The 12086-nt window shown below is 55.7% G+C and overlaps 1 protein-coding gene across 1 annotated transcript in view; it reads right to left on the bottom strand.

Annotated features, from left to right (window-relative positions):
- LOC119330495 (cinnamoyl-CoA reductase 2-like) overlaps positions 1-10023 on the bottom strand; it is a 12613-nt gene extending 2590 nt beyond the window's left edge. The window contains exons 1-3 of the mRNA XM_037603604.1: positions 9790-10023; positions 9238-9407; positions 8657-8842 (exon numbers count right to left, since the gene is read on the bottom strand). Of these exons, the coding sequence (XP_037459501.1) occupies positions 8657-8842; positions 9238-9407; positions 9790-9928 (495 nt within the window). The 5' untranslated portion in view covers positions 9929-10023. The remainder of the gene's footprint in view (positions 1-8656; positions 8843-9237; positions 9408-9789) is intronic.
- Positions 10024-12086: the final 2063 nt, after the last annotated feature.

Here is a 12086-nt window from a genome sequence, read left to right as displayed (position 1 = left end):
GCCCCGATCTGGCCACAATGGCCGACCGTTTCCAGGCAGCAGCAGCTGCCGCTGCTGGCGCCTCCGCCGCCCAGCACCGGGCTGACTACAACCGCGCCGGCGGGCGTGCCGATTCAGCAAGTGCGGTTCCCGCCCTCGCTGTCCCAGCTTCCGGCCTGGTTGGCCGGGACGTCACCGCCGTCAGTCTACACCATGGTCGCGGACCAGCCGACGCCCTCCCTGTCGTACGACGGGCCCTCCGGCTCCGCAGGTTTCCACACTGGCTTCGACGGGCCACCGCTTTCCTGGGGACCACCTGTGCACACCGGACCAACGCCATCCTCTTCGCTACTCCGTACCGCCGAGCCGTACACTCACGTCGGTCATGCTCAGACACCGCCGCGCTTCGCCAAGCTCGCCTTCGCCACCTATGACGGTGCCGAGGACCCCCTCAACTGGCTCAACCAGTGCGAGCAGTTCTTCCGGGGGCAACGGACGCTCGCATCGGACCGCACCTGGCTCGCCTCTTATCACCTCCACGGCGCCGCACAAACGTGGTACTACGCCCTCGAGCAGGACGAGGGCGGCATGCCCTCATGGGAGCTTTTTCGTGAGTTCTGCCTCCTTCGCTTCGGACTGCCGATACGTGGGAGCCGGCTGGCGGAGTTGGGCCGCCTTCCCTTCACCTCTACTGTGCAGGACTACACCGACCGCTTTCAGGCCCTGGCGTGCCACGCGTCTGGCGTGACGGCTCACCAGCGGGCCGAACTCTTCGTCGGTGGTCTGCCAGATCATATCCACATGGACGTCGAGCTGCAGGGACCTCAGGACCTCTAGACGGCCATGTACTACGCCCGCGCGTTCGAGCGCCGCGCGGTGGCCATCCAGCAGGCATCACCGTCCCGGGCTGCTGGGCCGCCACCCTCGCCGGATGTTCCCGCGCAGGATCGGCCTGCTCAGGCTTTCGCGGCACCCCTTGCCACGACCGTGGCGCGCCCGTTCCGCCGGCTCACCTCGGTCGAGCTACTCGAGCGTCGCCGCCAAGGGTTGTGCTTCAACTGCGACGAGACCTACATGCCTGGCCATGTCTGCCCCGACTCTTCTACTTGGAGGCGGCAGACTACATTGAGGAGGATGCCGTCGCCGCCGGGCTCAGCGACCTGGCAGCCCCAGCTGTCGCGGAGGTGTTTGACGCTGGTTGATCACCTCGAGGAGTTTAGCAAGCGCTTCCCCGCCTTACAGCTCGAGGACGAGCTGTTTGTGCGGGCGGGGAGAAGTGTTATGACTGGCATATTAAGGGCTTAGCCCAGTGGGCTGTGGCCCAAGTTATCTTATTGTTATTAGGGGTTTAGCCCAATTATCTTATCGTTATTAGGGTCGTTTGCTTAGGAGTCAAGTAAACCTCTTTATATAAGGAGAGGAGATGTATCAATCTAATCAAGCAAGAAGCAATCATTATTTGCTCAGCTTCCCTTAGGGAGCCGGGAGACCTAACCCTAGCCGCCTCTTGCGCCACCGCCGCCTCTTCTCCACCACGCAAGGACGGCGCCCAGCCGCCGGCCGCCGCGCCCTCGTCCTCGTCTGTTAGCGGCTAGGGTTCTGCCCGGTCTTGCCCGGAGACAGTAGGGAAAGGAGGGGGAAGGGCGAGGGCTTGAGCGCGGCGGCCGGCGGCGGGGCGCCGTCCTGGCGCGGTGCGGCGGCGGCGAGAGAAGGAGCCGGGCAATAGAAAGTCTTATTGCTTAATTCCCAAAATAGTCTTACAGCTCGTATATATAACCATAATCTGAAAATAAAACTAAGATAACTTGCGGGCCTAAGCCTGCCTGTTGGGCCTCCTGCGGCCATAGACCTGGCCGGTCATAACATCTCTCCCCGCCTGCGCAAACAGCTCGTCCTCGAGTTGAAAGTCGGGGTAGTGCTGGCGGAACTCCTCGCGCTGCTCCCAAGTAGCGTCCTCCGCTGGTAGTCCAGTCCACCGGATCAACACGTACAGGAGCCTCGGCGCAGCTGAGCCTTCAGCGCCTTCTCTGGCTCAGGAAGGAGACGCCCGTCCGTGATCGGTGGAAGGGCCGGCGGCGCCACGGGTGGCTCGCCGCGGAATGGCTTGAGCAGCCCGACATGGAAGACATCATGGATCCGCGCGCCTGTCGGAAGCTGCAGACGGTAAGCCACTTTCCCAATGCGTTCCAGGATCGCAAAGGGACCGGCATAGTGAGGACCGAGCTTCTTCCTCGCGCGTGGGTCCAAGGACTGCGTAGAGCGGTGAAGTAGACGCAGCCATACCCAATCACCCACCGCGTACTCCGCCTTGCGATGGTGGCCATCATAGTAACGTTTGGCCAACTGCTGGGCCTGCAGGAGTCGTTGCTGGACCTCCGCGAGCATCTCATCACGGCTCCTCAGAAGAGTCCGGCTACCTTGGTCCGTGCCGAGGCCGGATCAACCGGAAGGATCGGCGGGGGTGGCCGGCCATACACCACCTCAAAGGGCGTAACACGGAGGGCGGAGTGATAAGAGGTGTTGTAGCAGTACTCCGCCCACGAAAGCCAGTCCACCCATGCGCGAGGGCGATCACCTGTAACACAACGCAAATACATGGCAATCACCTTGTTAACGATCTCAGACTGGCCGTCCGTCTGAGGGTGGAAGGCGGTGCTCAAGTGTAGCTTCACGCCCGCCAGCCGGAAAAGGTCACGCCACACGTGTCCCGTGAACACGGGGTCCCGATCACTGACGATCGAAGAAGGGAACCCGTGGAGACGGACAATGCCATCGAAGAAGGCCCGTGCGATAGATGCCGCTGAATATGGATGGCCAAGCGCGATGAAATGAGCATACTTGGAGAAGCGGTCGACCACCATGAGAATGACGGACTTGCCGCCCACCTTGGGGAGGCCCTCGATGAAGTCCATGGAGATGTCCGCCCAAACCTGAGATGGGACCTCCAAGGGCTGAAGCATGCCAGCCGGCCGTAGAGTCTCCGTCTTGTTGCGCTGGCACGTCACACACGACCGAACCCAATCACGGACCAGGGCCCGATCACCAGGAATGTAGAAGTCAGCGCGGAGACGATGGAGCGTCTTCTGCACTCCCTCATGGCCCGCGAGTGAGCGAGGCGCAGCACCTGCTAGCGAAGATCATCGTGCGCCGGAACGAAGACCCGGCGCCCATGGAGAAGCAGGCCATCGGCGAGGCGCCACGGCTCCTCCAGCTCTCCCGCCGCTAGCTGCTGCTGCAGAAGGAGGGAGTTGGCCGCGGCAGCGGTCGCCCGGCGGATGTCGGCGTAGAGGGCGAAGGAGGGCCCGGTGATGATGTAGAAGGCCGCCCCCTCCGCCGCACCGTCGTCCACATTGCGTCACGCCGAGATAGGGCGTCGGCGACGGTGTTAAGGCGACCCGGCCGGTACTCGACGGTGAAGTCAAAGCCAAAGAGTTTACTGATCCATTGGTGTTGGGGCACCGTCGAGAGCCTCTGATCCAGCATGAACTTGAGGCTGTAATGGTCCGTGCCGATCCGGAAAGAGCGACCCCAAAGATAGGGCCGCCAATTGCGTACTGCCTGCACCGACCCAATGAGCGAGCTCATACGCCGCCAACTTGAGATGGCGTGCGGCAAAGGGGCGGCTGAAGAAAGCGAGGGGTCCCTCGCCCTGGTGTAGGACCGCATCGAGCCCCGCACCGGAAGCGTCGCAGTCGACGATGAAGGGAAGGTCGAAATCCAGCATGAACTTGAGGCTGTAATGGTCCGTGCGGATCCGGAAAGAGCGACCCCAAAGATAGGGCCGCCAATGGCGTACTGCCTGCACCAACCCAATGAGCTCACGCTCATACGCCGCCAACTTGAGATGGCGTGCGGCAAAGGGGCGGCTGAAGAAAGCGAGGGGTCCCTCGTCCTGGTGTAGGACCGCATCGAACCCCGCACCGGAAGCGTCGCAGTCGACGATGAAGGGAAGGTCGAAATCCGGCATCTGCAGTACGGGTCCCGTCGTGAGGGCCCCCTTGAGGGCCTCGAATGCTGAAGTGGCCTCCGCATCCCAAGAGAAGGCGTCGCGACGGAGGAGACGCGTGAGCAGGGCCGCGATGAGGCCAAATTCCCGGATGAACTTCCGGTAGTACCCCGCGAGGCCAAGGAACCCGCGAAGAGCCCGCGGAGACTGCGGGATCGGCCAGGCGGCGACGGCCGCCACCTTGTCGGCGTCCATGGCCACTCCCTTGGCCGAGATGACGTGGCCGAGGTAAGCGACCGAAGGTGTCCCGAACGAGCACTTCGAGCGCTTAAGATGAAGATGATGCGCCCGAAGCTCGTTGAAGACGATGGCCACATGCTGGAGGTGCTCTGCCCAGGAGGCGCTGTAGATAAGAATGTCGTCAAAGAAAATGAGCACAAACCGACGTAAGTAGGGCCGGAGGACATCGTTCATCAAGGCCTGAAATGTCGCCGGGGCGTTGGAGAGGCCAAAGGGCATCACCAAGAACTCGAAGTGGCCGTGATGAGTCCGAAACGCCGTCTTGGCGATGTCGTCTGGATGCATGCGCACCTGATGATACCCCGACCAGAGGTCCAGCTTGGTGAAGAAGCGCGCCCCGTGTAGCTCGTCGAGAACCTCATCGACAACCGGAATAGGAAACTTGTCCTTCAATGTGAGAGCATTAAGGGCGCGGTAGTCGATGCAGAAACGCCACGTGCCATCCGACTTACGAACGAGGAGGATCGGTGTTGTAAACGGGGACGTGGAGATGCGGATGATGCCGACGGCAAGCATGAGTGCACACTGTCGCTCCAACTCGTCCTTTTGCAGCTGTGGATACCGGTAAGGCCGTACGGCCACAGGGGCCGATCCCGGAAGGAGGTGAATATGGTGGTCGTAGATCCGGGCCGGTGGCAGACCCTGTGGCTCCTCAAAGAGATCCCGGTGCTGCTGCAGGAGTCCGTCCAAGAGCGGATGCTCGGCCTCCGTGGTTGTCGCGGCCAGCTGAAGAGGGGGTGCGGGTGCGGCCCCCCTAATGCCCTCCCACCGAATGTGACGACCCAAACGCCAGAAGGTCATCGTCAGCGCGTCGAAGTCCCAAAGAATAGGACCCAACGTGCGCAAGAAGTCGACGCCGAGGATGAAGTCGAAGCAGCCCAAATCGATGCCGGCGCAGGTGATGGTGAAGTGCTCGTCGCCGATAGTGATGGGCACGTCGCGGGCGAGCCCGTGGCAGCGTAGGCGGTCGCCATTAGCGACAGTGACCCGCAACTGCTCCCCTCCGGCCGGCTGGAGCGCAAGACGCCGCATGGTGGCCTCCGGCAAGAAATTATGCGTGGAACCTGTGTCCAGGAGGGCCACCAGGCGCTTGCCATGGATCATGACCGGTAAAAGCAGCGTCCGTTCATCACGGATGCCGGCCAGCGCGTGAAGGGACACCACGAGGGCGGTAGCCGGGGCCGGGGCCGGTGCCGCTGCGGGCTCCGCAAGAGTCGGGGCGCCGAGGTCAGCCTCCGAGGTGTCATCCTCGGTCTCGTCCGTCGTTTCCAGGTAGAAGAGGCGCGGGCAAACATGGCCCGGCGCATAGGGCGCATCGCAGTTGAAGCACAGGCCCAAGCGCCTGCGTTCCAGCTGCTCCGCCTGAGTAAGGCGCCGAAACGGCCGCGTCGGGGCCGGGGTAGTGGCCGGGGCGGTGGTCGAGGACGACGGCGCTGCCGGAGGCGGCCGGGGAGGCGGACGACCCCCACGTGGCGCGGATGGCCGCGTCGACGTCAAAGCCTGGGCACGCTGCTCGAACGCCCGCGCATAGTACATGGCCGTCTGAAGGTCTTGTGGTCCCTTCATCTCGACGTCCACGCGGATGTGGTCGGGAAGGCCGCTGACGAAGAGCTCCGCCAGCTGTAAGGCTGTCACACCCGGCGCGTGGCACGCTAGAGCCTGGAAGCGGTCGGCGAAATCCTGCACTGTGGAGGTGAACGGTAGGCGGCCTAACTCGGCCAAGCGGCTCCCGCGTACCGGTGGTCCGAATCGAAGAAGACATAGCTCGCGGAAGCGATCCCATGGTGGCATGCCGCCCTCGTCCTGCTCGAGGGCGTAGTACCATGTCTGGGCGGCCCCGCGGAGATGGTAGGAAGCCAGCCACGTGCGCTCGGACGCGGGCGTGCGCTGTCCACGGAAGAACTGGTCACATTGGTTGAGCCAGTTAAGCGGGTCGTCCGAACCGTCGTACGTGGCGAAGTCGATTTTTGCGAACCGGGGCGGTTGCTGGTGTGGCGCGCCTGGGCCCACTGCCTCGGCGGTACGGAGGGCGGATGACGGCGCCCGGTCCAGGGTGGAAGGCTCGGCGTAGTGCCCTGTGACGCCCGACGCCTCGGGCTGCCACTGGACCCCTGACGGCGGCCGGGCCTCCGTGGGAGCCGACGGCGGCCCGTGGAGCCAGTCGGGAAGTGGCGATGGTGACGAAGGAAAGCGGACCTCCTGGATCGGAAGGCCGCTCGGCGAGGACCCGCCCGGGCCAGGGTTGGGCGGTGGCGGTGGTGGAACTGGCACCGTGGCCGCCGGAAGGGACGGCGCGGTGGAGGGTGGCGCGGACGGCGGGGTCCAGGTCGGCCACTGCGGTCCCTGGACGGTGGCGGGGGGCGCGGTTTTCGCCGAGAACGGCGTCGGCCACTGCGGCCAAGGCGGCGTCGAAGCCGCCGGGGCGGGAAGCGCCGGGAAGCCGCCGGTGAGGGCCGCCGGTACTGAGTACCACGGCAGCGCCTGCTGTCCCGCGGCCGCGGCCTGATGCAGCGGTGGAGACGGTCCATACGGGTTGGCCAAGTAGAGGCGGATGCCCTGGACTGCCACGACTAGGTCATTGAGCACGCCGGCCATAGCCTCCGGTGTGAATTGCGGCGGCGCTGGGGAAGGCGGCGGCGATGGTTGCTGGATGGGGAGGTGCGGCTGGCCCTGGCCCGGCGTGGTGCCGGGGGCGGAGGAGAGCGGCGCTGATAGGGAGGCCGTAGTACCCGGCGACGCGGTGGCGGTGGTGGAGGAATCGGTGGCAGCGGCGGTGGGGGAGGCGTGGTGGATCGGCGGCGGCGGTGGTGGGATTGGCGGGGAAGACATGGTCGAAACCCGGGTACCTGATACCAAAGTGTTAGCGGCTAGGGTTCTGCCCGGTCTTGGCCGGAGACAGTAGGGAAAGGAGGGGGGAGGGCTAGGGCTTGAGCGCGGCGGCCGGCGGCGAGGCGCCGCCCTGGCGCGGTGCGGCGGCGGCGAGAGAAGAAGGCGGCTAGGGTTTAGGGTTTCCGACTCCTCTGGGAGCCGAGCAATAGAAATAGTCTTATTGCTTAATTCCCAAAATAGTCTTACAGCTCGTATATATAACCATAATCTGAAAATAAAACTAAGATAACTTGCGGGCCTAAGCCTGCCTGTTGGGCCTCCTGTGGCCATAGACCTGGCCGGTCATAACATCGTCTTCCTCCATCTTTTCCCTACAATCTCCGCCCTAGAAACGGCAGAACCCTGGCTCCTAACAAGCTGAAAGCCAACTATTGCTGATGCTTCCCATTTGGAAAATCCTCTCTTGTGTGGTCTAGAGACATGGACGAGCTGAACCATGGTTCAGCAAATCCTCTCTCTTCCAAAACAAAGCGAAAAATAGAAATAGAGTGCATGAATAAAAAGTGACTTTGAGTCAAAACCAAATTTTGGCTTGTTTTAAGTCAGAGCCAGCCTATGAGTCAAAACTGAATTTTCGGTCAATGCCAACTATCAATAGAGTTTGCTGTGTTTGGCTTTTTCCCGCCTTCTTCGTACTCCCTCCGTCCGAAAATACTTGTCATCAAAATAAATAAAAAGAGATGTATCTAGAACTAAAATACATTTAGATATATCCCCTTTTATCCATTCTGATGACGAGTATTTCCGGACGGAGGGAGTATTTGGTTAGTTTGTTGGTATCGGCTAGCCTAGGCCTTGTTTTCTTTTCTTCCTAGTTTTGTCAGGTTTGCTTTGTAACTTTTGCGCCTTCTTTGCTGCCTCAAGATGATTAAGAGGCAATTGCAAGGATTTAATTCAATCGTGAGGTGCTGATGAGACATGTATGCAATGCTCAGATCAACAGTATCCCATCAACACAAAGAACAGGGTGAACTCAAGACATAAAGAGGAGTTCCATGAACGAAATATTTAACCGGAAAAGACAGTAAGTGTTCAAATGGGCTCTAGACACAGGGTGGACCCAATCTCGCTAAAAGATACAGATCTAGGGAGGATCAAGTCCAGCGAGCTAGTGAATGATTAGATAAGATCCTTTATGGACATTTGTTCTCAAGCTGGGATGTGGTGTTGCAATAGGCATGTGAGCGTAACGGGGTTTTTTGCAGCTAAATGCTTGCGTTCTACATTGAGCTTAGTGGTTTCTCTCGAATCAAAAAGTTTGATCTAAAACAGAGGTAAATGTCAACCTTAAACATTGACTCTTAATCCTATATATACATTCGAAGTGAAACATTGAGCCAAAAAACAGGAGTCTGTAATGTAATACTCCCTCCGTCCAAGAATACTTGTCATCAAGATGAATAAAAGGGGATGTATCTAGATGTATTTTAGTTCTGGATACACCCTTTTTTATCCATTTTGATGACAAATATTTCCGGACGGAGGGAGTATGATATATCACATAGGCTAAACAATCATACAACCACACAGGTGTTGCCTTACCCCATTCTTTCTGCAGTAGTCCTCGTCTGACCAGCTCTCTTCATCAAAGGCTTTGCCCTTGGGCCAGTTAGGATCAGCGACCACTGCAACACCTGAAGACACCATGACTACTTGCTTAACTTTCGCCTCATGGCAGGCCTTCAGCACATTCAGTGTGCCTGTTACAGCAGGAGCTATGATCTCTGCCTACAAAGCAGCAAGATTACATCATCAGAATAGATGATTATTTCTATAAATTAACTATGTGGTTACATGTAGATGATGGCACTGGTAAAAGAAAAGGAGTAATGTATGGCAGGTGAGCCTCAAACCAGATAACTATGTCTGCTAGACTGCTACCATAACAATGTTGCAGATCTCACACTTTATGGAGTATACATTCAGAATGTCTCCTGCCAGTCAGAGATCGTCCTTCCAGGGGATCTTTGGGCAACATCGTTGAGAAGATTTCTGTCTAAGGTCAAGTAGAGATACTTATGCTGGCAGACTGCATTCTACTAAGCCACTGTGTTGAACAGTTGTATGTTCATATTCGCCTCCGAATCACACAAATTATGCGATGCATGTTCTTGAGAATTCACCTCTGGGTCGGTTGATCGGCCAGAGGGGACAGGACAGGCGACATGGAAGACGCCCTCACAGCCGGCAATCGCCGCCGCTACACTGTCGTAGTCCAAAAGGTCGGCCTTGACCAGCTGCAACCTTTCCTCGGCACCGCCTAGCCCCTTGAGATGAGCATTCTTAGCATCACCTGCAGCAAAAATAAAAATAAAAATGGGAGCTTAGCCAGAGCTGCAAAACCACGAATAACAAGTATGCTCAACTTCTTCAAGTTTTCAGAATTACGAATGTAGGATCTTCTAACTCTTGTGATTCGTTCTAAGTTTTGCTCTGTGAGAACAGATTAAAGACAGAAATTGCCGGAGGATCAAACTTTAGGATCTCAAAATGGCAAAATTGCTTCAGCTGACTTCAAGTTCCAACAACCACGTATGGTCGGCTCGGCTGGCCTGCTTCGCCGCATTTCGTATCAACAGCAACCATCTACCGATCTGATCGTCGAGCGGTCGAGGGCAAGCCAAGGGAAATTAAAATGGGAGCGACGGGGAAGGAAGGCCAGGGCGCGCTCTTACCGGGATCGCGCGCCGTGCCGCGGACGGTGTAGCGGGCCTTGGGGTCGGAGAGGAGGAGCTTGACGAGCCACGAGGCGACGAAGCCCCCTGCGCCGGTCACGCACACAACGCTCGTCGTCTTCGCCGCCGCCGCCTCCATGCTCCCGTCCCTCTCTCTCTCTCTCTCTCTCTGCGCGCCTCTACAGCTCTACTGCTCACTCTCTCTGCCGTGCGCTGTTTGCTTGTTCCTTCCGCGTCTCGCCGCGCGCCGCGCTGGCCTCGTGCGGGGTTTTATATTTTTGATGAAACAAGATCAGAGTCTTTCGGCTTTGGTCCTTGGTTTTGCGAATTTTATGTGTGTAGTCCTCGACCTTTCCTGTATTTGTGTGTCCGCAACCTCGCTGTCGATCGATGGCATGGGATGGGAGCGTCGTCTCCCGTGATAAAAATATTCCGCTGTACAACCACGCCTAATCATCCGGCCGCATACCGATTCTTCATGATCTAATTTTCCTTTTAAAAAATGCAACGTCTTAAAAAGGAACACCAAGTACAACGTAACGTGTTGTGTGTGTGTACACACGCTACCACACGCACAAGTTAAACGATGGCACCCATTTTTCTCTTACCTAAAAAAACTTGGTATCAACACCGACACATAAGTTTGGCTTCTGGGTGCACATGCACCAGACAAAAACATTAACATCAGATTTTTAAAAAAAATGAACAATTCTATTTTTTAACAAACATAGTCAAATATTTGACTCACATGTAAATTTTCATGAAGAAGTGTTTTGGACAAAGGGACAAAGTGCATGCTCTAAAAAACCCATTGTTCAAGCATATTTTAGGCCCACTTTTGTTTTCTCGCCTTAATCACCACGGATGTGATTTTTTCACGAAGTTCACATGTGAGACAAAGAACCTCTTGCATGAAGGTCGTGAGTTTTGCTTAGTACTCTCTTTGTTCCGAATTACTTGTCGCAGGTATGAATGTATTTAGATGTATTTTAGTTCTAGATACATCCATTTTTACGACGAGTAATTTGGAATGGAGGGAGTATATGTAAAGCGTAGTCTGAATGCTGCTGCTCACTTGATGGCTCAGCTAGGTCGCATGTCGCGGCGTACTGCTACCTGGCTAGGCTCAAGACCAGTTGATTTGTGTAATCTCTGTCAAAACGAGTGTAAGACTGCTGCTTAATTAATATATACACTTGTTGACCCGCAAAAAAAAAGAGTAGAACACCCGGCCATGTTTTCAAATCGGAATTGCTTAACTTTTTGTTGTTGCTATTTTTAGTTTTTTATGAAGTGTCTGGTTACTTTCTCGGTGGAACTTGTCTCAATGGAGCCTTTTTCGGTGTATACAGGCTCCGGGCCATCATCTGCATGTCGTTTGGTAGGCTGCATCAAGCACAACTCGCATCATTCCCATAGTGTAAATTGCAATAGGCTGAGTCTGCATCTGGAAAAACTGCCGATCTAGGCGTTCCCTGCGGGCTTGGCTGAGAGCGCTTTAAGTTCCGTGCAAGCCAGTTTCTGCATGTAGGTCAGGCAACCAAACAGGTGAGTACTTAGCCTGCCAGAGCCTAGTTGGGCTTGATGCAGCCTACCAAACACGTCCTTGATGTTTTCGGATGCACTTGGATCCATCATAACATTTGTCGGCATCAGGCATCTATCCTCTATTCCTAAATTGTTGTGACTAATTATTTTTCTTATATCCATACAATTATGTCACAATAACAAGTTATACATGGCAGCTATTAGTTACAATTTTCATTAATTTATCCATGCAACCAAGCCACATCATCAAGTCATCCATGTTAGCCATAATTGTTTTTCTATATTAATTTTTATTTTGATATGAACGATATATGTATTGGAAGCTTGGAGCATACCTCTCAAGTTCATGCTTCACATTATTGGTAGAAACTAATATCTTGTTAACCTCAACCCAAAAGTTTTCTCTTTTTTTTTTGCTACATCATGTTTAGATGCTCCATATATTATATTGCTTTTAAAGTGTAAACCCACAACACACTTACATTTGCTTTTGCATTAGCTTTAGTTACTTTATACCACATATTCATATATTCCTTTTATCTAGCACAAAAATATATATTCCTTTTAGTAAGATTCCCGCAGCAACACATGGGATATCATCTAGCATAACTAAATAGGCGATCTCCACTAACATAATTGAAACATGCCACATCCACATGCAACCATGCACATGAAAGGCTCTGTTGTTAGCATTCTATAATACTACTTATATTCAATAAATGTTTTGTATATATATACTCAAATACAGT

The sequence above is a fragment of the Triticum dicoccoides genome, chromosome 7A, assembly GCF_002162155.2.
Source record: "Triticum dicoccoides isolate Atlit2015 ecotype Zavitan chromosome 7A, WEW_v2.0, whole genome shotgun sequence".
In the NCBI taxonomy this organism is placed as follows: domain Eukaryota; kingdom Viridiplantae; phylum Streptophyta; class Magnoliopsida; order Poales; family Poaceae; genus Triticum; species Triticum dicoccoides.
Note: the sequence above shows the minus strand (reverse complement) of the source record. Positions and strands in the feature narration are given on the sequence as shown.